Source organism: Hyaena hyaena, unplaced genomic scaffold, assembly GCF_003009895.1.
Source record: "Hyaena hyaena isolate Hyena2069 unplaced genomic scaffold, ASM300989v1 scaffold_294, whole genome shotgun sequence".
Classification (NCBI taxonomy): Eukaryota; Metazoa; Chordata; class Mammalia; order Carnivora; family Hyaenidae; genus Hyaena; species Hyaena hyaena.
In genome coordinates, this window is record NW_024080923.1 from 1839437 (window position 1) to 1864266 (window position 24830).

At 41.0% G+C, this 24830-nt stretch overlaps 1 protein-coding gene across 6 annotated transcripts in view; it reads right to left on the bottom strand.

Moving 5' to 3' along the window:
- The window catches only part of PNPLA8 (patatin like phospholipase domain containing 8), a 44408-nt gene extending 21622 nt beyond the window's left edge, over window positions 1-22786 (bottom strand). The window contains exons 1-6 of one of the 6 annotated variants that reach the window (XM_039247205.1): window positions 22202-22642; window positions 14762-15907; window positions 14461-14610; window positions 8288-8439; window positions 3445-3539; window positions 239-410 (exon numbers count right to left, since the gene is read on the bottom strand). In XM_039247205.1, coding sequence (XP_039103136.1) covers window positions 239-410; window positions 3445-3539; window positions 8288-8439; window positions 14461-14610; window positions 14762-15817 — 1625 coding nt within the window. In that variant the 5' untranslated portion in view covers window positions 15818-15907; window positions 22202-22642. Of the gene's footprint in view, window positions 1-238; window positions 411-3444; window positions 3540-8287; window positions 8440-14460; window positions 14611-14761; window positions 15908-21961; window positions 22180-22201; window positions 22643-22665 lie in introns of those variants that run through there. The other 5 variants (XM_039247209.1, XM_039247208.1, XM_039247207.1 and 2 more) reach the window with 5 other exon arrangements.
- Window positions 22787-24830: the final 2044 nt, after the last annotated feature.

Here is a 24830-nt window from a genome sequence, read left to right on the forward strand (position 1 = left end):
CATGTCTATCTATAATATGATCTCAATTCTTACATAGATCTTAATTCTTAGAAAGGCAAATGGAACTTCTACATGCAAATCTCACACATGAGCTCAAAAAAATGGTGAGTGGAATTACACACCAAAATAGTAACAGGGGTCATCTCTAATTACTGGTATCAAGATTTTAATATTCTTTTAAAATTATATGTACATATTATTTATATACTCAAACATTAAAAAAGTAATTATAACTTACTTAAGAATATTTTCCCATGTTTGACTGTCATAAAATGCATGGCTCCAACTCATTTTGACTGTTCCAACAATGACATTTTGTGAAAACACATCGGATCCTAATTTTCGGTAAAGTTCCTCACACTCATCCAAGGGCATATGAAACAATCCCAACATGAATGCTAATATTGCACCTGGGAGAAAGAATGCTTAGTTTTTATCAGACATTACAGTACTTATAAGACTTCCCAAGTCACAGACTTGGTTAAAATTCTAGCTTCAACACTTTTTTTTCATGTCTTTATTTTATTTTGAGAGACAGAGAGCAAGCAGGGTAGAGGCAGAGAGAGGGGGAGACACAGAATCTAAAGCAGGTTCCAGGTTCCGAGCTGTCAGCACAGAGCCCGATACAGGGCTCAAACCCACATACCATGAGATCATGACCTGAGCCGAAATCGGAAGCCTAACCAACTGAGCCCCCCGGGTGCCCCGGCTTCAACACTCTGTGTCACCTGGGTGTCACCTGGGACAAACTTAACCTGCCGGAGCCCCGAGTTTTTAATCTACAAAACAAAGACAACTAAAATGTATACATGCTTTTATACTGAGATTAACACAGGTAAAGGTCTTTACTCGGCCTCAATAAGGACTAAATGTCAACCAATGATGATGAAGATCAATTTTAAAATATAAAAAATGGCTGTTTTACATTAAATCAAATAACACATAATTAAGTTGTGGTCAATGATGTTCTTTCTAACCTTAATAGATTCCTTACAACTTACCAGTTCACTGAAATAATTACTCCTTCAAGTTGGTCCAGGGAACTAAAATAATTAAAGAAATTAAGTCTCGGGGCACCTGGGTGACTCAGTCGGTTGAGCATCCTTCTTCAGCTCAGATCACGATTTCACAGTTCAGGAGTTCGAGTCCTACATCGGGCTTTGCACTGATAGCAGAGAGCCTTCTCTGGATTCTGCCTCCCTCTCTCTCTTCCCCTCCCCCATCAGCGCTTGCTCTCTCTCTCTCTCAAAAACAAACATTAAAAGATTTAAGAAAAAGAAATTAGGTCTCTAATCCTATCTTTTTTTAACAGCCGATTTCATATTCTAGCTGCACGGGTAGGACACACTGCCACCTAGTGTATCTAACTGGCATAACCCCAAACTAAGGAGAAAATAAGCGAGAAAGCTTTGGGGGATTGGGGGCAAAGATCGATAAGGTATCACAGTTTATTTTGACATTGTAAACAAAAAAAAACAGAAACTCATTATCATAATGAGCTTTAAATATTTTATTATCCTCGGTCTTTTTCTAGTAAAAGATAGGGCAGCTTAGGTTTCAAATTAAATTGTATGGCATAACTATGTAATAGAAATTATTTTTTTTTTCAACTTGCAGAAATCTCTAGTTAACACAAGAAATAAGCTGCCAAAAATTAAGTTCCTTTCAAGTACAGCTACTATAAGATGAGCATATTATTTTAAAACAAAATTTAGTGAACCAGGAAGGATATCACCCTTAAATTAAATATATTTATTAAGCCTATAAAAATTCTAAATGCAAAGAAAATTTCTACATTAGAATATACAAAATGGAAAAAAGGAAAACTATAAGCACTGTATTGGGAGTTAAGGTGAATGCAAGCCAGAAGACACAATGGAAAAGGCAGTTCGTGATAAATACAGAAATGTACATGTCAAATACACAGATGTCCCGCTCCCTGGATGATGAATCTCTGTGATCTTAAATTGTCTTTATTGAGCATCCTCCTACTAACAATGGTGCCAAAGCAAGAAGTTCGCTTGTTTAAATGGGTGTATTGTTAAGAACTACTACAAAATTTAACAGAAATGGTCAGGGTAAAGCTGCAAAACAAGTGCCAAAGAACACTACCCTGGGGAATGTCTCTTTAAAAAAAGTTTCTATAGTTAAATCAAATTGAGAAATAAGTATTATTCTCCTATCCTGAGAGTCACATTTTTATTGAACTCAGCGCGAAGCCTGCAGAGGGGCTCGATCCCAGGACCCCGGGATCATGATCTGAGCTGAAATCAAGAGTTGGACGCTCAACCGACCGAGCCACTCAGGCACCCCCAATGCATTTTTAATACACTAAAGTATCTCAGAAGTCCCTGTGTAAAGAAACCTGTATTACTTCCTACAACCCAACAACTTCCTGTAACCTAATGTCTTGGGGATTTAGTGTTCATTCCATGGAACACCGGAAGAATCACTAATTCCTTAGGTGTTTGAATCATTCCTTTTAACTGCTTTCGTTAAGTTTCCGCAACTGAACATCAATTATATGCCCTTTGGGCCTACTGGGCATACCCGACACACATAATGTGGAGAAATCATTTGATTTTGTTCCTAGCAGTCTTTAATATTGTTTTGATTCAAGAGAATGAGAAAAAATAGAAATAAAAGCCTATGAAGACCAACTAACATGAACTGAGAAATTATCAGGTCAAAAAGTAAAATACACAGCAAGGGCCCACAGTCCTAATAGTTCCTGAATGTTACCGAGGTGGGTAAACAATAGCTGTGTGTACCCCAAGGGGCTCAATGCATACACTGGGTGGGTGTGGGTGGAGGGATGGGTGACAGAGCTCATGTAAGGAAACAGAAAAACCAAAAATTTACCTGATGGAACGAAGAAATTATTCAGTAACAATCATATCCTAAGTTGCCAATTTCCTCTACAACAAATATGAAACTACAATTTTAAATGTACCTAGCAATATCAAGAAGCAGGCTTTAAAAAACATAGATTCTCGCATTTATTGATGTAAATTCAGGCTTTAAACAACCAGACCAAAAAATGTTATCAAAAGCAAGTTCCTCACAGAGGGACACGTCTCACAAAAAAGTAAAATCATATCCATCTTTAACATCCTATCGGTTCAAGTACAACTTTGGTCCCTACCTTCCTTCCGCTTTATCACTTTCCTTGAGGGGACTATACCGTAAGGCAATGATTCGTAGTTTGCGCTCGTCACCGTGACTTACTTAAAACGTATTAGAAAAGCACATTAAAGACCACCTCTGAATGTTACCGTATTCCCAATAAACATTTTCTGAAGTTCGGTAAGCCAATCAAAGATTTCCTCATTACCAAAACATAGAAGGAGGACCCGCCACTTGGGAGAATGGCCAGAAGTGTAAACGTGGGCTTTACATGTGTGCTGCGGGGAGGCGCTACTTCCGCGCGACGACAGAGCCTACCTGTGCTCACACCACAGATGTAGTCGAAGAGCTGATGTACTGGCTTCTGGGTGAGCTCAACCAGCTTCCGCAGCGTCTGCAGAGCAACCACGCCCCTGCGCACGGGAGGGAAAATAAAAGCCCCTGTTTCAAGGAAATTAAGTATTGAATAAAACAAGCCCACAAGTTGCCTTTGTAGCTCATGCGCCAACACAAATATCAATGATATAAATTAACATCGGTAAAAACAGCCTGTTTTTAAGGTTGCGTTCGAAAACCCAAGTATCTAAATAATGGTATAAAACGTGTGCTATAGCAACGCATTTTTACATTTCTACTGGTACCTCTGTGACGAAGACTACAGCGGCGTGCTGGTGTGAACTACGTATTTCTAACACGCCGGCTGTGGGGACTTAAAACCTCCTTTCTCCAGTTCTGGAACGCCACACACTGGTGGTTTCTTCTCTCTCCGATGTAACCTGGTTACCTATGTTTCTATGTATTTTCATTTTCTCCATTTCGCTAGTCATACTTTTAAAGTTTTCTTTTATTTATCATTTTTTCAAACTGTCAACTTTAAGATAATGCCCTACATTTAAGATAATTTATGCTGCTGGCTTTGCTCATCTCTCGATCTTTGCCAAGGCAGCAGAGAGCATGATGATAAATGTGAAAACTGAAACAGGCCAGGAGGGTGGGCCAATTCAGGAAGTGCGTGAGATGTGAGCAATTCTTAACAGGAGGAGGAGATGCAGACACCGTGAGATGGTCTAAACCCAATACAAGATGCGGGGCAGAGAACCGGAGTGGCAGGCAGGGTCTGGCAAATAAAATTTAGACTGTCCAACTGTGCTTTGCTACTGCTCATGGGAAATCACTAGACAATATTCTAAGATTAAAACAGAAAACCAAAGATGCTGATTTTTTTTTTAATTTTAAGAAATACTATGGATTTAAAGAGAGGTAAGAGAAGATGGCTTATTAAAGAGATACATTATGAAATCAAAGTGAAAGGACATGAAGAATTAGAGATAATGCTGGACAAATCTACTTAACAATATGACCTCCATTATCACATAAAAAGAAATAAAAATGCACATATATATATTCGGGCAAGAAAAAATATTTGAAAAAATCAAAATATTAAAAGTCATCTGGGAATCGTGAGCTACAATTTTTGTTTACTTCTCCTTATGTTTTTTTTTTTCCTCCTAAGTTTACTTGTATAATGAGAAAGAAAACTACTTTAAAATGCTGTATTTATAAATTACCTCAGGACAAATTTAAAAATAAATATCCTCGCCAGGTTGATTCTGTCAGCCTAACATGGTACCAGGCTCTCATATACAAAACACAGAAAAGAATCAGGTTCTTTTCCTCACAAGGCCTCACACCTTCCTCCTTTCAGCATGAACTTCCCATTCCAGCTGCTTTCTCGTTACCCTAAACCGAGGTTTCCTGACGGCAGCACGAGTGACATCACGAGCCGGACAACTCTGTGCCACAGAGGCTGTCCTGTGCCCTGCAGCCACCACCCTCGTCTTACCGGATGACAGGGGCAGCCCCCGGGCTGCGACAACCCAACAAGCCCCCAGACGCTGACACATGTCCTCTAGCGGTAAAATCACCTCCGGTGGCGAACTACGCATCTAAACCTCCCCGCATCCTAACTCACCTCCAGATGTCCCCGAACGTCTTCACTCCCATTTCCTCCCTGAATGACTAACACAGCTCCAGTCTAGAAAACCAAATACTTATTGGTCTCAAACCTCTTGTCAACATCCCTCCCTCACTCTACATGGATAGCTGAATGTTCCTGACTGTTCCCTTCAGATCTCTACTCAAATGTCACTTCTTCGACGAGAAGTCATAGTCACACTGGTGGCTGCCCACGGTGGTGGGTGGATGGGGTTGACAAAATGGGTGAAGAGATTAAAAGGTACAAACGTCCAGTTAGATAATAAATAAGTCTGAAGGATGTAAGGTACAACATGGTGACATAGTCAATAATACTGTGTTGCATATTTGAAAGTTACTACGAGAACTGATCTTCAATGTTCTCAGCACACACACAAAACATTGTTAACTATGTGCGGTGATGGATGTTAACAAGACTTACTATCAACATTCTGCCAAATACACAGATATCAAATCATTGTGTTGTACGCCTGACACATAATAAGTTAATATCTCAAATTTTTTTAAATGGAAAAAAAGTTAGTCACGATCACTCTTTACAATAGCACTGTTACTCTTTTTCTTTTCTTTCCAAGATTCTGTTTAAATTCAAGTTAGTGAATATACACTGTAGTACCGGTTTCAGGAGCAGAATTTAGTGACTCATCACTGACGTGTACACGCCCGGTGCCCGGCACAAGGCCCCTCCTCACTGCCAGCCTACACTGAGCCCACCCCCCCCCCCCACCGGCCACCCTCCAGCAACCCTACTTGTTCTTTGTGTTTCAGAGTCTCTTCCGGTTCGCCTCCCTCTCTGTTTCTATCTTATTTCTCCTTTTCTCCCCACTAGGTTCATCTGTTTTGTTTCGTAGATTCCACATGAGCAAAACTACATGGTATTTGTCTTTGGCTGACTTATTTCGCTTAGCATAATACATTCTGATTCCATCCACATCACTGCAAACGGCAAGATTTCATTTTTTTTGATAGCTGAGTGATATTCTACTGTGTATATGTGCATACATATACATACACACACATATACATACACACACATACATATATGTATCACATTTTTCTTTTAATTTTCTTTAGAGAGAAAGGCATGACTGGCGGATGGGGCAGTGGGAGAGAGAACCCGAAGCAGGCTCCACGCGCAGTGTGGAGCCCAGCACCCAGCTCAAACCCACAATCCTGGGATCATGACCTGACCCAAAACCAAGAGTTGGACGCTCCACTGTGTCAGCCATCCAGGGGCCCCTATACTGTATCTTCTTTGTCCATTCATCAGTTGACGGACATTTGGGCTCTTTCCATAATTTGTCTTTTACTGACAGTACAAAACAGCACTGTTACTCTTGATTACTTTGCTTTACTTTTCTTCATAACACCCATTACTACTCCAAAATACATTTTTTTTTCCTATTTGTCCTTTTTCCTCCCCTGGAACACAAGTACCATGAAGACTTGGGTTTTGCTTACTGAGTGACCCCAGGATCCAAACACTGCGTAGAACCCGGCAGGCACTCAATGCATTAGCTAACTCAATAAATTGTAAGATTCAATAAGTGATAACCATCCTTCCCAAATGCTCTGAACTTAATGGCAGAAGAGCACTGGCTTCTACCTGCTCCTCGGTGAAATTCCTTACTCACACAACCGCTACTCTCCTTACTTCTCATTACCTGGAACTAATTCTATGAACTAAAATGATTCTCTCCAACTCATTACCACTTTACCTATCATATGAATAATGTTCACTTTCTGGAATTTCACTTCTGTAAGAAACATCCCAAAGATCTTCTAAGACTTTTCTCTCCTCCATCAATTCCACCTTCATTTGCCAACTCAGCACTTCCATATTGCTGTGTGAAGCCTTAGAGGCAATGTGTGCAAGACAGAACGGTCTTTCTCAATACCAAACACCTCCTCCCAGTCCCTTGCAATTCTGTCCCAATCATCCCTAGGGTCTACATTTAAGAGTGATCTTGACATTTTTCAACTCTATCCAAACCCCTTTTTCTTCAAAGTTTTCTTACATATTTTTCCTTCCTCCTGCTTCCCACTGCCACCATCTTAGGTTGTTATTTTATTGTCCTCTGCTTAGATTATTAAATAGTCTCTTCTCTCTTCATCCACTCCTTCACTCACATTGGTGTCAAAATTAAAAGAATCTGGCTGGCACACGGGATGTTAGAATTTAACAAAAAGGTGAGGGTGGTACTTCGACATACAAAACACTAAGTGTCAAGATGGGAAGACTGGAGGACAAAATAAGGGAGGCAAAGTAAGCTAAGAGCAACAGGCTGGGCGTGTACGATGAGTTTAAGAGGGAAGGGCAGAGGTGGTAGGAAACTAGAACCCAAGCTAGAAAACATGGGGGGAGGCGAACACTGAAGAATCTAACCAACAAGTAGTGAGGAAGAAAAACAAGAAGCGAGGACGAACGGCCAGCAGCAAGGATGGAGTCTGATGGTGAAACAGTCTCCTTCTGAGCTGAGAAGGCTTAGACAGTGCTGGTAGCACCAGAACTGCTGTCTGCAAATGAAGAAGGTAGGGAGTCAGGAAGTCACTGATACAGACTCCTTTCATAACCATCGCTTAAGGAAGTGACTAGTCAGCTGATAAATACGGGTAAGATAAATATAATGAAAGAAAACGATTATAAGACATTGCCAAGATTTGAATAGTCACGGTTGGTAAAACGTCCTGAACTACCAAAAAGGCCGGAAAAGACCAAACTGAAATAAATTTTGAATCAAATGAAAATAAAAGCAAATCCAGGTATATATAAAAGAAGCTCTTAGATTGGTAAAGTAACAAGAAAAACTAATGTTCTGTTTCAAAAATTTGGCTTTATAATGACGTAGTTACTATAGTTACATAGAATCAGTTAAAAAAAAAACTCCTAAGGCTGAACTGAATCAGCAGATTTAAAACATAATTTTTGTGGGGCACCTGGTGGCTCATCTGGTTAAACATTCGACTCATGATTTCAGCTCAGGTCACGATTTCACAGTTCATGGGTTCAAGTCCTGTGCTGGGCTCTGGTCTGTCAGCACAGAGCCTGCTTGGAATTCTCTCTCTCCCTCTCTCCCCGCCCCTCCTCAGCTTACGCACGTGCTCCTTCCCTCTCTCTCAAAAATAAAAATGTTTAAAAAAACCAAAAACATTCTTCTAGCCTCACCTCGTCCCTCCACCATCAATTGAAAGAATTCGGATTCCTCTTCCTTTCACTGGATCCACATAGCCGATCAAGGCCAAAATTTCTCTAACAGCAGCCTGAAGAGTTTCATCCTTAATCTGTCTCAATCGTAATAAATATGGAATAACTTTTTCCTGTATTGGGAGAAAGCATATTTTATTGCTTTTGTCAAATCAAGAGTGAAAATGTATGACTATTTTTAACCAACACATATAGATCAATCATATATAATCACAGTGTTTATTAATTTCTCAGTAATCTTAAATGATGACTTTTTAATATATTATTGTCAATTAATATTCAAAATATATTTCTTCTAATATCTAGGTTAAAAATTAACCTCAATCCAAATATTTTCTTTAAAAAATACAATGTTTAATAATTAGAAAAAATATAATGTGTTTAACACAAATTTATACAGTATTGTTAAGCACAAAAGATTAACATTGTAATTACATGAAATATTTTCTCCAAATCCTGAAGAAGATGAAACTGCTTCATAATAATTACTGGAAATTAAACTTGTTATCAAAAGAAAAACATAAACCATCTTGTGTACATAGGATATAAGGGTAATTCATAGTGAAATATAAACAAATGTCAGTTAATAAATCAAACTAAGGTAGAAGGCAAAAGCTTCAAATTCATTACAATATATAAATAATCCATTTAAACAAAACTAGGACTTCAAGACTCCGAGTGTTCATATTGTTGATCAGAGGCAAGAGCTTAGATTGTAGAGTTCTATACTGAGTTTACCAAAGACTTCTAGGTTCTGTACACAGAAAGTCTCACATGGTCAATACCCCTAGTTTCAGGGAAAAGTTGAGTAGCAGCTACACTTGTGCTCTGTAATCTTCAGTAAATTAAAAAAAATCCCAATGTTTCATTCATCTTATTTCTTTTTTATGACCAATCAAATCTGAACTACTATTGTTCTAAATCTTTTTTCGGTTGTTTTATTTGCCCAGACTAATGTCGAGCTTCAAGGCCCCACTAGAAGAACCTTGAACCATGGTGGAGCATGGGAATGTAAATTTCCATTTTTGGTTAGGGTAGAACAAGTTGTTCTTTCCAAGAACAACTAGAAAAGTTTAATAAAAGACAAAAAATATCTATTTAAAAGCTGCAGAAGCAATGAGGACAAGGGAGGCCAAGAATCTGAAGAAGAAATAACGATTCAAAGGGGCAAATAAATTGGGCAAAAGCACCCAATGCTTATAGCTGCGCTATTGACAATAGCCAAATTATGGCAAGAGTCCAAATGTCCATCTACTGACAAATGGATAAAGAAGATGAGGTGTATATATATATATATATATACATATATATATACACATACATATATATATATGTATAATGGAATACTACTTGGAGAGCAAAAAGAATGAAATCTTGCCATTTGCAACAACATGGAACAAGACTGTATTATGCTAAGTGAAATAAGTCAGGCAGGAAAAGTCAGATATCATATGATTTCACTCCTACATAGAATTTAAGAAACACAACAGATGAACATACGGGAAGGGAAGGAAAAAGAAAATAAAAACAGAGAAGGAGGAAAACCATAAGAGACTCTTAAATACAGAGAACAAACTGGGGGTTGCTAGAGGGCATGCGCTAAATGGGTGATGGGCATTAAGGAGACTTGTTGGGTTGAGCACTGGGTATGGTATGTAAGTGATGAATCACTGGGTTCTACTCCCAAATACTATATTGTGTGTCCACTAACCTGAATTTAAATAAATAAATTTTTAAAAAGTGAGCTCACAAACTATAGTTTTTCTTCTCTTGAGGCATTTGATCATTGGGGAAAGAAACAAAAGACTGAAAAACTGGGATTGGTTAAGACAGAAAAACTAGTTTTAAAAGGTAACTCAAAGATCGGGAAAATACTTTTACAAAAAAGATATATGTAGCTATTATATATTACCATTATATATTATATGTCATATACATGCTATACATATTTTATGTAATATATACTATACATATAAAAACTTCTATCCATAACAAAGAAATTCTCCAAATCCTAAGAAAAAACTGGTCAACCCAATGGAAAACAAGTAAGACCTAGAACAGGCACTTCACAAAGGAAGTATACAAATGGCCAATAAACACTGGAAATGGTGCTAAACTTCAGAGTTTATCAGAGAACCACAATCTAAAGCCACAATATCGCTAAACAGCTAACAAAATGGCTAAAATTAAAAGAAATAAAACTGCTGGAGAGGAAGCAGAACAACCAGAAGGCTGACACAATTTTGGCAAAAGTATAAAGTGGCATGAACACTTTGCAAAGCCATTTGGCAGTATCTGCTAAAGATGAAAAGAGGCATACTTCATGACCAGGAATACTAACTCCTCAAGAGGGTATACACTCCCAAAGAATAAAGACCTGTATCTCCCCAAAAGATATGCCCCAGAAGCACTATTCCTAAATATTCCCAGACTGGAAACTATCCAAATGTCCATCAGCAGTAACATGGATAAATACACCGCACTATATTCATACCACAGAAAACACCACAGTGAGAATGTTTCACGACCATACCCAACAGAGAAGGTTCACACAAATAATGTCAAGTGAAAAACACCTAAAAAACACATACTGCATCATTCCATTTGTACAACATGCAAAAAAGGGCACAACTTATCTATGCTGCTAAAAATCAGGAAAACTGGTCAATCTTTTCAGAGACAGTGACCGGAAGGGGGCACAGAGGGGCTTTTGGGAGTGCTGCTATCATTCTGTTTCTTATACTGGATGAGGGTTTTATGGATGTTTTCAATTTTTGAAAATTCATGGAGCTGCATACTTAACATATTCTTCTCTGCCCATACTTGTTTTATAAAAAGTTAAAAAAGGTCACATGAATGAGCTTGGGGATCCTACCAATCAAAGCAGAGATGAATTCAGCATTCAAAAAAATGGAGGGGGAGAAAAAAAAATTATGATAACACAATTCACGGAAGACCAGGAATTCCTAATGATAGCTTTTTAGAAAGGCCAAAACAAAAAAAATTCATGTCACTAATGAGGTGGCTTTGAAAGCATCTCTTTACTTTGAAAACTGGTGACTAAATTTCTCTTGCTTATCCTGTAAAATCGGTCTTTGAGAGAAACCAGATAGCTTTAGCTGGTAAAGGAAAGCTCTACTTTTACAAAGAATGTCAATTACAATGCAGACTGAGTGACATTTAGAAATTTATCATTCTGCAACCCTAAAGAAATGACTAGTTCTGGGAACAATTAGGTTAATGGGCGATGGGATTTCGGTGCTAGCCTAACCATCCAATGAGATCAGACTGTCATCACACTGATGCACGAGTCAACATTAGCATTACTAATGGTTTTTCAACCGATTATGTTCTGATAGGATACAAGGTGAGGCCCGTGACATCATATACAATGTTCTCTAACAAAAAAATGTTTAACCCAACCAAATCTTTATATTTAAATTCCAGTGTTTGGGAAGTAAAAAGGAGAGAGGAATACATCAAATAACCCCAATGAGGAGGAAGCCAGGTAAATCAAGAAAGTGAACGATTCTACAGGATGACCAGCCTGGTCTCTTCAATGAGTTTTGGAGATGAGGTAAGGAAGAACAGTGCTAGAAGGGACTTGGGGGAAATAACCAGAGGGCATGCACGGTCTAGACTGGACCCTCATTTGGATCCTATCAGTTACATAAAGGACTTCTTCAACCTGGGTATTGGAGGAAATGAAAATGTACTCATACAGAAAGGTGTACATTATGAACTGGAAAAAAAAAAAACTAACAAAATTTTTAAAAAGCTATAAAACAGTACAGATATAATGACTTTATTTTGGTATGCATACCCAGAACAGTTTCTAGAGAAATACTGTGGTAGATGCTACTAACGTTCCCCAATACCCGGTTTGATCCCCCTTGCAAGCACACAAAGGCAGTACTGCAGGCACGATAAGTAAGTCCTGAGGAGAAGAAACCTGTGGTACTTTCTGCTGAAATCCTCTCTTACCTGCTAGAGATCATGGAGGAAGGCCTCGCACGGACACATAAGAGAACAAGGTCAAGGCAGCCACCACACAGACTTTCGCTGTCCTGGAGAGTCACCCAAACCCCTGGACCACGTTGCACAATGGACAAAGAAGCTTCTGTTGTGTTAAGCCACTTCGATTTTGGTACTGTTTGTTATTAAGTCTAACTCAGCATCCTCTGATTAATACAAGAGACCATAATACATTTACAGTGGTAATTTCTGGGTTGGAGAAATCCGTTATCTTTTTTTTTTTAATGTTAAGGGATGCCTTGGTTTTTTAAGTTTATTCATTTTGAAAGAGAGAGAGAGAGAGAGAGAGAGAAAACAAGTTGGGGAGATACGGGGAAAGAGTCAGATTCACAAGCAGGCTTCACCCTGTTAGCACCGTTAGTTAGTGCTTTTTTCCTTATTCTTTATGTTTACCCAGTCCTTTTTTTTTTTTTATAATAAAAGGTTACATTTTTATTTATTTCATTGGGAAAGATCCCATGAAAGTGTACATGTTAACATGTCTTCATTTATCAAGTTCATTCTTTTTGAGGTACTTCTTATTTAGGGTCATGATGAAACTTTTTTCAGACTATCTAGCTTGTCATTCATAATTGATCTGAATATATATTCCTGTATCACGCTAACCTTTATTGAAAGGTCCTCAGATTTGGGATCAGTGATGCAAAATAAAAGAGCCCTCAGAGTTTCTATTAGGATGACCATTCATAATAGACTAAAACCGAAATATACCCACCAGGAGTACATTAACTAAACTGTGATACACTCACACCATGGAACAAAAAACCAAGAATGAATGGTCTACAACTACCCATAACAATGTGAATGGTCTACAACTACCCCTAACAATGTGAATGGTTACTAAAATTATGCTGAGTGAAAGAAAAAAATCAATCACAGCAGCTTATATAATATACAAAAGCAAGCAAAACTAATCCAGTCTAAACTAATCTGGGGAGATTGTGACTGAAGGGGGCACAAGGGAGGCTTCTCAAGCGCCGGTAAATTCTGTTCTTCATCTGCGCATCAGTTACACGGAGGCGTCTAGTTTGTGAAAAATTCACTGAACTTTATACCAATAACCACATGTGTATTACACTTCAGTAAAACAGTTTTTAAAAGTTCTTTAAAGACTGCAACTCTACTTCAGATCTCTGCTTTCAGTGTATCCCTGAAATGTTAATCGGACTTAAAAGCATATTTGGGAGATTTGTCTTTTAGGTAAGAGATTAAGTAGCTATGAAAGATAATCCCCAACTTTATTAACATGAAATTCTAAAGTTTAGCTTACATACATCGTTATGTATGAATTATTCAATATAAAACTACAAAAGGGCAACTTATTTAAAGAATTAGATAATGCTTCAGCAAGATGGTTGTCAAAAAAAGGAATAAATATGAATGAAGTTAAAGATTTCTGAATGGCAAGTTAGCAGATCTCTAATTCAATGTTAACATTATCTATTTATTATATATTTGTAAATTGTTCATTAGATATTACAAATCATCTTAGCAGTAGAGATTTACAGAAACTTAACCACATCATTCATATTTTATACTATTTCTCTGGAAACAGCGTTTAAATGGGTCTAATTTAGCTTCACTATTTTATATTTGAAAAAAGCAAGACCAAGAAAAGCTCATTGTTTTATTAAAATAATTACCAATTATCATTAAGATCACTAACATTTTTAGATCTGCAAATACAAAAAGATCATGATATAAAAATTCGCAATGGTTTTACTTGTGAATTATATCTCCCGTCTTTTAGAGTAGAAGTATGGTATAAACACCTACATTGCATTTTAGAAAAACTTGGCAACTATTTGGCAATTCAATGAATGCAATGAGTTTTATCTTCTATTGTAAAATGTTTCAGCTCAAAGTATAGATAGTAGTACCAATAGCATAATGTATCATCACAGAATAAAAGAGGATTTATCACAATATATATCACAGAATAACTGGGGCAATTACTCACTCTATAACACATCATATGTACGATAAAACCACAAAAATATGCAAATGACGACAATGAAAGGCTTGGCCTTCTCCCTCCTACAAAGTGTATTAGTACTCTTATTCCAAGACAAAACTACATTCAGTAAATCAGAATTTACCTTGACAGCCACTCCTTTTCCTTCGGGAAATTCTAGAAGATGAAAAGTCAGTTCTTCAACCCTGTTAATGCAGAGCTTGGGGTCAGCTGTTCTTCTCAGTGCCTGGACCAAGGCCCGGGTTCTGTTATCAATACTCACTCTCGCGATGATCTACAACCACACAGTAAAACCCATATGAGTAGAGTATGAAACTGCCCTAGCAATACTAACAAACGACTGATGTTTCTTAGGTCCCATGGGGAAACGAAACGTAGGCATCGGATCAAAATAAAAAATTCCAGCTACACTGCTAACAACTTGCCTTTTCTCGCTGAAGAGATAACCGCTTTTTCTCCTCCAGATTTTTGTCTCTGCTGGCAGGCTGCTCGGCTTTAACAGCCTCTTCCTGTTCTTCCGGCTGACTCTTCGAATCATACTTCAGTTTGGGGACAAGTCCACCAATATAACCACCCACTAGAGCCTGTACACCTCCAGTGGGACGAGAAAGAAAGTTGGCAATACTCTGTTTGGCAGAAACTGGAAGAGCTTCAGGTGTCTCGCTGGGACCTGCGGGCTTGTCCTCCGAAGGTAAGGAAGATTCTGAATCTAGCTCACCCACCAGGAAGCCGGGATCTGAAGAGCTAGGTTTCTCTTCTTCAACCTTTGTACCTTCAAGTTCTGGTTTGTCCTGGAAATGTTTACTTTCCTTTTTTTGAGGCATTCTTTCCTCGCGTTTGAAGTATGAATTAATGTGACTTGATAAAAAGTAGAATGACTCTCCAAATTTTGTGGTTATCCTACGTGTGTAACGAAAAAGGCTTTGTTTACCTATATCTTCATCTAGAACACGACGTTGCTTTTCCGAAAGAGAAGTATTTTCCGTGGATTTGTCACTATACTTTTTCAGAGAGGTGATGGCTTGCTTAATGTTTTTCTGTTTTAACCAGCCGCTATCCGATACTTTTCTTAATAGTCGAAAACTTGGCTTCAATTGAGCTAAACGTGAGATCATTTCATTCTGAGTGCCAAAAACAGCCTTTGAAACGGAGTTCAAAGTACTTTTAATGCGGGACATACGAATGTTCACTTTTGTTAGTCCCTTGGGGGCAGAAGTGCTAAGTTTCAAAATTCCAATATGTAAGCCATGGTGGCCGGGAGAGGACCAGTGCTTGCCACAAGGGGGTGCTTCACTGTGGGGCCATTTACATCTTATTCTGCTTGTATGAAACCCTCTTTGTAGACCGATGTAGCTTATCCTCCAGCAATGTTTAGGTGAGCACAAGAAATGCAGCTGCTTGCTTCTCTGCTTCCCACAAAGTTTTCTTGCATTACTAAGGAGGTAAATATAATATATATCTATAGTCAAATTGATAGACATAACTTAAAAATCATTTCTTGTCTATAGGTTATGATTTTCACTTCATTCCTGAATGCTTCATTTAAGAAATTCCATAATTCATGGTCTTACCTGAAATGGCAAGAAAACAAAAATTAGGATCCAAGGTAAAACTGGGTAGAAGATAAAATACATTTCTACTTGAACTAAACGCAGCAGCCTGTCTCAAAAGAAGACAGAATAATGTATTTCCATGACAGATAATGCAGATTTGACTTTTAAGCTAACCGGAAAGAATTCATTTATTTGTCAGTGCAGAAATCAAAGAAAAAAGAAAGTGAATGGTAGGATGTGTGATGAGAACTAACTGAGGGAAGCTACCCAATAGACAAGTCTTCCTACAACACATAACTGAATAGCAGTTTAGATACTATGCTGTTTTTCTTCCTTACTGTCAAAGTCTTGACAGGGTTACGTGACACTAGAAGTTGAATTCTTTTCAAGAATCGTCTTCTACTACTTTGTTCATTGCAAACATTTACAGAATATTTAATCTACACCAGACATGGTGCTAGATGCTGAGACCACAAAGACAACAAGAGGGAGCTCTCAGTCTAGAGCTACAGACGCCATGCAGAAAACACTTCGCTCTCTAGTTGTAAGTGTTTATTAAATTGAAGTTGGACTAGAAGAAGCTATGTGCCACAACTAACAGACAAGGGGCTCATAGCCACAATATTAAAAAGAACGCATACAAATAAGAAAGGAACGATTAATAGAAAAATAGGCAAAGGACACAAACAGGCCAGTCACAGAAGAATAAATATAAAGGTAAAATTACACACACACCCTTTACCACATCAAAGAAATATACCAATTGAAACAGATTTTTTCTTTTAATTGGTAAAAGTGTAAATGGTTAATACCCAGCATTGAGAATGGGCTAGAGAAATGGGACACCTAGGGCTGACAGTATCTAATGAAATTTTAAATACTATCTATCGCAATTTTAAAGGCACATATTTTTTGAAGAGCAATTCCTATATTAAAAATCTATGAAAAATTCTACAGAAATACTTGCATTAAGAATGCAAAAGTATGCAAACACTTTCCCTAATGCACTGCCTGAACTCTTAAAACAATGAAAAACAACTCCAAAGGTCTTCTAACAAGGGATGGTAAAATAAAATAAGTCACGAACACACAACAGACTAGGTACCGGATAACATGACGCTGCATTCAAAGGCAACCGGTGATCTGCATATCCTCCATGTGCACTACAGTGAAAGAGGCGAGCGGCAACAGTACATGAGTTACGCGTGTGTGGAGAGTATGCGGAGATACAAGGAGGCAGATATGTAGATCCTACGTAATGAAAGAAAAAAAAAACCTACATGTGCCATTTAAATCTGTGGCTACAGACACGTGTGTGTGCACACACACACAGATTCTCAAAGGATGAGCACCAGTGTAATTTTTTTTTAACTCTGTACTTATTTTGAGAGACAGAGAGAGACAGCATGAGTGGGGGAGGAGCAGAGAGAGAGGGAGATACAGAATCTGAAGCAGGCTCCAGGCTCTGAGCGCTCAGCACAGAACCTGATGTAGGGCTCGAACCCACAAACTGTAAGATCATGACTTGAGCGAGTGACCTGAGCCGACTGAGCAACCCAAGTGCCCCAAGCACGAGTTTGTTTATTCCTGTGAACTGAGGAGTGGGATCCAAAGAGAACAAGGAGAAGGGCTTTGACTTTTCCTTTTGTGTTGTCTGAATTTTGTTTACAATAAGCATGCATTAATACTTCTGTAATTAGGAAAAGCCAACAGGAAAAAAGAAAGCCGACAGTTACGAACACTTGGACAGACAGTGCCGTGTCAACGGGGAAAGCAAATACCCAGGTAGGTGGGGGGAAAACCACTAAAAACTGGACAAAGGCAAGAAAAGATTCATGAAGTGGAAAGCTGAGAAACGGAGGAGAGGGTTTTAGATGATGTGAAAAAACAAACACAAACACAAAAAAAGCACTTAAGAAAGCACATCCAGGGGCTCCTTTGTGGTTCAGGTCGTTCGGCATCCAACTCTAGATTTTGGCTCAGCTCACGATCACAGAGTTACGGGACTGAGCCCCAGGCTGGGCTCCGCGCTGAGCTTGGAGCCTGCTTAAGATTTTCTCTCTCTCCTTCTGCCCCTCTCTCCTGTTCACGCATGCGCGCGCGCTCTCTCTCTCTCTCTCTCTCTCTCTCTCTCTAGAAGGAAGGAAGGAAGAAAAGAGGAAAAGAGGAGGAAAATACAGTATAAGCAAAAATGGCAAGCAGTCTAGTTCACTCCAAGACGTACCGAGGACAATGAGGGAGAGGGAGAAGATGATATTGCAAAGACAGTCAGGGCCAGATTATGCAAAGTCTTACAAATCTTGCCAAGGAGATTAAAAATCAAACTCAGAATAAGGCATTTTAAGCAAAGGACACTAGAAAGGTGATTCCAGCAGATCTCTGACAGAATGGAATAGACAAGACTGAGAAAGAGAGACGCCCAGAACCAACTACGATTGTTCAGATTACAGTCTGAACTAAAGTCTTTCTAAATCCCATGTGAACATATGTTACAAAACAAAACAAAACAATTTTACAGAGAAGGAAAAGAGAAAAGAAACCAAACTCTCTGCCTTCCAGGGTTTTTTTGAAGTCCTCAGGACTTGCAGTCAATGAAAGCTGAATTAACATAGAATCTCCACAACCCCCAGTACAGAAAAATACTCAATAAAATATAATTAAAGTCCTTATAAATAAAAAGCCATGCTCAAAACCAGTAAGACTCCTCCTCAACAACAAAAAATCAAATAACCTGATTAAAAAATGGGCAAAGAACTTGAACAGACGTTTCTCTAAATACCATATACGAATGGTCAACAAGCACAGGAAAAGATGCTCAACATCACTGATCATCAGAGAACTGTAAATCACTTCAGACTCATTCATATGGATAAGATTAAAAACAAACAAGCAGAAAATAACAAGCGTTGACAGATGTGGAGAAGTTAGAATCCTTGAGCGCCGCTGGTGGGAATGGAAAATGGAGCAGCTGCTGTGAAAAACAGTACTCTGGTTCTTTAAAATATGAAAAATAGAAGTACCCCCTGATCCAGCAATCCTACTTCTGGATTTACATACCCAAAGGGATTGAAAGCAGGGGCTCAAGCACGTATTTGCACACCTGTGTTCACAGCAGCATGCCACAGCAGAGTGGAAACAACTCAAACGTCCATCTCCATAGACAAACAGATGGACAAAATGTGGTATTTACAAAACAATGAAACATTCTCAGCCTTTAAAAAGAAGGAAATCCTCCCACATGGTTTAACAGGGATGAACCCTGAGGACATTATCTGACGTAAAATAAGCCATCACAAAAGGACAAATACTGTGTATGAGTCCACTGAAGTCTCTAGAGTTATTCAAATTCACAGATATAGAAGGCAGAATGGTGGTCCCTGGGGGCTGGGGGAATGGGGTAAAAGGGGTTGTTTCATGGGTACAGAGTTTCAGTTCTGCAAGATGAAAGAGTACTGGAGGTCTGTTTTGCCAACAGTGTGAATGTACTCAATGCCACTGGACCATATACTTAAAAATGGTTAAGATGGTAGATTTTATAACCTGTGTTTTTATTAAAATATAAAAAAACCCCGATTGTGGTAAACCCATAACTGAGAAATCACAGGCCTGGATCTTCTTCAGTCACACTGCCTTGAAAGGTACTCAGACCCCAAGCAAATGAAAACTAGTCAGCAGGTGAACCTCAAGGGGCCTCAACAGAGTCAACTAAAACTACCAAGAAAGGATGCTTCCACAACTCAGGGCAAATGGGCTATTTTACTTGACATGATCAGGAGAACTGAGTTGCCATTTTACTGGAGATCTGAATTAAGGTAAGAAGCAAATTATTACGAGTATCTGAGAAAAAACCATTCAAGGCAAATGAAAAAGCAACCAAGACTTTGGAGACAGTAGTTAAGTTTTGTCTACTCAAGAATAGCAAGAAGAAACCAGGGGCTGAAGCAAAAAAAAAACAAAAAAACAAAAAAAACAACAAACCAAAAAAAAAACAAAACAAAACAGGGAAAATGGTGGAAAAACGGGCCCAAGAGTCAAGCAGAAGACAGAGCTCCAAGGGGTAGAGTCCCCATTGTTTCTTTCCAATGATATAACTCTCAAGAATTACGAATACGCCCAACAAGGCACCAAAATACAGAATATGAAGCAAAAAAAAAAAAAAAGGAACAATTACAGGAAGACCAGACAATTCCATGATCATAACACTTTAATACGCTTCTCTAGAAACTACAAATATCAAGCAAAAATTAAGAAGCATAGAAAACTGCCAACAAAATCAACAAGATTCATTTAACTGCTTCCAAACCACAAACCCAGTAAATGCAGATCAAAGTTTGAGAATAAATTCAGCTAGAACAAAAGTTAGACTGCAAACAGGTAAAGAGAAGAATGTCAAGTGGGAAGTGCCATTATTTACTGATAAAAGACAGAGGAAGACTAGAGTACCTATTTATGGGGATGAATAAATTCAGTGGAGGAATATACAGAACAGAAACGTTTAGACCAACCTCTAGGGAATGGAATTGCGTTTTAACTAGAGGAAATAAGGGAATTGCTAGGTGGAGACTGTTGAGGATGGAAAGAATGAATCCACACAGCACTTCCCTTGGTTATTGCAAAATGCTGGCACAGAGTGACAAGGACTGAATTAAGGTAATGGCACTGTGCTACAGGACAAAGGGAGACTGGACAAAGGACTTGGTAACAGGGAAGAATGGGCTAAGGAGAAGATGTCAAGACAACGCAAGTGTTTTTATTCAGAGACACAAAGAGAATATCATTAGTGAACACGACATAACTGGAAAGGGGACCAATTTAATATGACAGGAAAAGCTCTTGGATTTACAGGATGAAGTAACAGTGGAACATTCAAATGGAGAGGTACTCCAGGAGCACAGGCTCGAGTTCCCAGCTCAGTGACGGTGAAAACATAAGACTGGATTTACCAAAAAAAGGTTTATAGTAATAATACTTGAGAATTTGGGGATCACAGAATCTGATTAAATCTCCTCTTCCTTGAAAACTGGTATTTGCATATATATGCAAATATATACACAAATAAATATACATATGCAAATATATACACATATATAAGCACGTATACACATGCATACACACACACATATATACACACTACATTTTCCATAATGTTTGATACCCATGAACCTACTAAAGAATTCCCTGGATCTGAAATTTTATAACTCGGGGCACCTGAGGGCTCAGTCAGTTAAATGACTTTTGAGTTCAGCCCCGCATCAGGCTCTGTGCTGACAGCTCGGAGCCTGGAGCCTGGAGCCTGCTTTGGATTCTGTGTCTCCCTCTCTCTCTGTCCCTTCCCTGCTCACGATCTGTCTCTGTCTCTCAAAAATAAATAAACATTTAAAAAATCTGAAAGTTTAAAACTCTGGTTTTAGTACTTTAGAGAGAATAACAAGGGTAGAGCCTTGACGGCGAGGAAGTCTTCCTAGGAAACAAAAACGCAGGAGGAAGCACAGCCTGAAAAACATCAGGCTGATGGAAACCAGTACAGCATCAAGGCGTAAAAAGAACTGGATAACAAACAAAGTGAAACATGAAACACACAGTGACGGATTATCACGAAGACTCGGCGGGAAGGTGTCCAGGGCTAAGAGTTGCCCTGACCTTTTTACAAATACGTGTCCCGCACGGGAGGCATGTACCCTGCAGCACAAGTCCTTTGTCACTAATGAGCAAAACAACAACTCAGGACAAGCTGTACTTTTACCAACTTCGCATGGGAAGCAGATAAATACATGGTCAACTGATCTTCTCCCTCCGGGTCACTATAAAAAGACAGTCTCTCAAGATTTTAATGTAGATCTAAGGCAGAAACTGGAAAACACCAAGGTCACTGATAAAAAGTCTGAACAACAAGAAGTATGAAGAACATGTTCTTATGCTGAAATACAAACAGACCACCCATTTTAACAAAACGACAATGCACTTGAAACAGCCTCCAAAAGGCATAAACTCTAGCTCACAGTTTAATACGCTTGAAGTGTCGTTATTAAAAACTCTTATTTTTCCACTGTTTCCCCCTACAATGAAACATACTTGTGTCATTTTGCAATCTCAGCAAATAGGACTCTAGACCCACAACACGCCACTTAAAATACGACAGTACTTTCTGGGCATTTCTCCCAGGTTTCTCCTACAAGGCACCACTTTTCTTGAGAGTCCTCATTAGCCGCAGAAACTGGGTTCCTCCCAGCATCACGACAGAAACGACAGCGACGAAGGGCGCTGCCACACAATGATTCATGCGTCCAGTTTCATCTCTTAAAAGGCACACACCTGAAGGCGCTGAAGCAACTGCAGCGGAGGCGGGCAGTTAAAAAGAAATCGCTGGTGACTGAAAATAATCCCGCCGGAGAACGCGCCGCGGCGCGGACGCGCGACAACGGCGCGGAACGGGGAAACCGCTGTGACGGTCCCCAGCGGTCCGGGGACGCCGGGCTGGGAGCGCGGGGGCGGGGCCGGAAGCGCGGGGCGGCGCCACGAAAACCCAAACAGTTCGCGGGGCCGAGCGGGGGAACCCGCGGGGGCAGGCGGGGCGGGCGCCGCGCACCGGTGAGCCCCCCCGGCCGCGGCTCCCTCAGCCCCCGGCCGCCTTCCGGAGCCTCAGCCCCGGGAGCTCGAGGCCGGGGTCGGCCCGCCCTCTCACCGACGACAGAGACGCGCCGGACGAGTGCCCGGGCGACCACGCCGCCGTCTCCCCTCCCCCGTCGTCCCGCCGCCGTCCCTCAGCCCCCCCGTACCGGGATGCAGGGGCGACGCGCCTCTCCCGGCCAGGACGTCTACTCCGGCCGGCGCGCATCAGCGGAGCTTCCGGCACGGACACACGAGCGGCGGCCGGGGCGCCACCCCCTCAGCTCCGACCCGCCCCAGCGGAAGTGACGCACGCGCGGCCGCGTCGGCCCGCCCGCCGCGGAGGAGCGCTTCCGCGGAGCGCCGGCCTCGGCCTCCCGGTCGGTCGCGGACCCCCCCCCCCCCCCCCCCCCCACCCGAGACATGCGCAGTAGAGCCGGAGGGAGCGCGGGGCGGGGCATGTGCGTGCGTGCGTGCGCCGCAGGGGGCGGGGCTGGGCGCCTGTCTGCGGGGCGGCGCTCCCGTCTCCGCGTCTCCGCGTCCACGGGGTCGCGTCCGCGCGCTGTCCGGTCCGCGGAGCTGGGGCGCCACGTTACCAGCCGCCGGGAGGGGGTGAGCGGTGTGGGCCGCGCCCCTTCCCCTCCCGGTCGCCGTTCCCGGGCATGGCCACCGCGTTGTTGGAAAGCGCTTCCACTTGCTACTGTCGGATTGGAAGTCCACCCGCGAGGTCGGCGTATTCGTCCCGCGCCTCTCGCCCCCGCTGGAGCGCCGACGGCGTGCGCGCCCCCGCTGGAGCGCCGACGGCGTGCGCGCCCCCGCTGGAGCGCCGACGGCGTGCGCGCGCCCCTGGAGCGCCGAAGGCGTGTGCCGCCCCCGCTGGAGCTCCGACGGCGTGCGCGCGCCCCTGGAGCTCCGACGGCGTGCGCGCCCCCGCTGGAGCTCCGACGGCGTGCGCGCGCCCCTGGAGCGGCCTCCTGCAGCCCGTAGCGGGCCCGCCGGCTGTTTGTGCACGTCCGTGAGCTGTTAACATGCCTTTTACATGTTTCAATGCTTAAGAAAATAAAAAGCATTTTGGAACACGTGGCAACAACATGAAATTCAATTTTAAGTGGACGCTTAAACAAGTGTTGTGAGAACAGAGTCCTGCTCACTGCTTATGTGTCAGGCAGCTCTCACGCTGCATCAGTGAGTGTGGGCAGTTACCACAGCTTCCTTCTGAACTGACCTTGCAGTTAGATTGAGGTTAGGAAACGCAGAAAAGTAGGCTCCAAGTGTTACGAAGACTTAGACTCTTCCCTTCAGGCTGACCGTGCTGTAAGCATGCTGTAAGTTATTGTAAGATCTTTAAGGAAGGAATTTATGAGCTGTCAGACATGGTGGGTGTTTTATATATATATATATGTGTATATACGCATATATATACACACACACAAATTTTTTTAATTAACAAAAAAGCCCCTGGCTTTCTTGCTAGGCTCTGGGGGCCCTGATGGCTGGGTTGCCTACATCACAATGTGTGGTAAAACCCCTAAAGCACATAATCCATATTATTTACTTGCACAATAGTTAAAAGATGTTTGTGACAAATTAGAGGTATTTGGAAGTAACTTTAGTTCTGGAGCGATGTTTCTCCTCGTTGTTAAAAAAGTTATTCTTACACTTGTTGAAACTATAGGGAGGACTTTATTCAGGGCTGTTGCTATAGGTGTTCAGACTATTGCAATAGAGGAGAGAGATTGGGCTCAACTATGAACACATCTAAGACGGCTGGAAATGTATAGCCAAGGAGCTGAGTGAGAGGGATCAGTGGGTAGAAAATTGCTAAGCGAGGGCATCAGGGTTAGAGGTGATTCTTGCCTAACTGATTTCACGGGATTCTGGCCGACGGCAGACCAGTGAGATCACAGATCAAAGGTGAGGGGTGAGGAATTTGATCAGATATCAAGGGTGAACATATTTAAAGGCTGAGAGAGTCTCTCCAAACTGACTTAGGATTCTGACTAAAGTTGGACTTGGCAGGCCAGAGATGGCGCCCAGGTAGAAAGCCTCGAGAGGAGGGCTCACGGACACCTAATAAAGTTTGGTCAGGCAGAAAGTCTTGGTCACCATCTATTCTCCCCTTGTTTTCCTTTATTCCCCAGTTTAGTCAGACTTCGTGATTTCAGATGTTCCTCCCATGTCAGAAATTTTCAAATAACTGTCAACTCCTCTTTCTCCTTCGCCCTTCCCTTCCCTCCCTTGTCTACCGCCATCGCTTAGATAGTCATGAATGAAGTCTGATGATTCCTACTGCCGAATCTCTCTACTCCTTCCACTACTCTGTGTCGTCATTTCC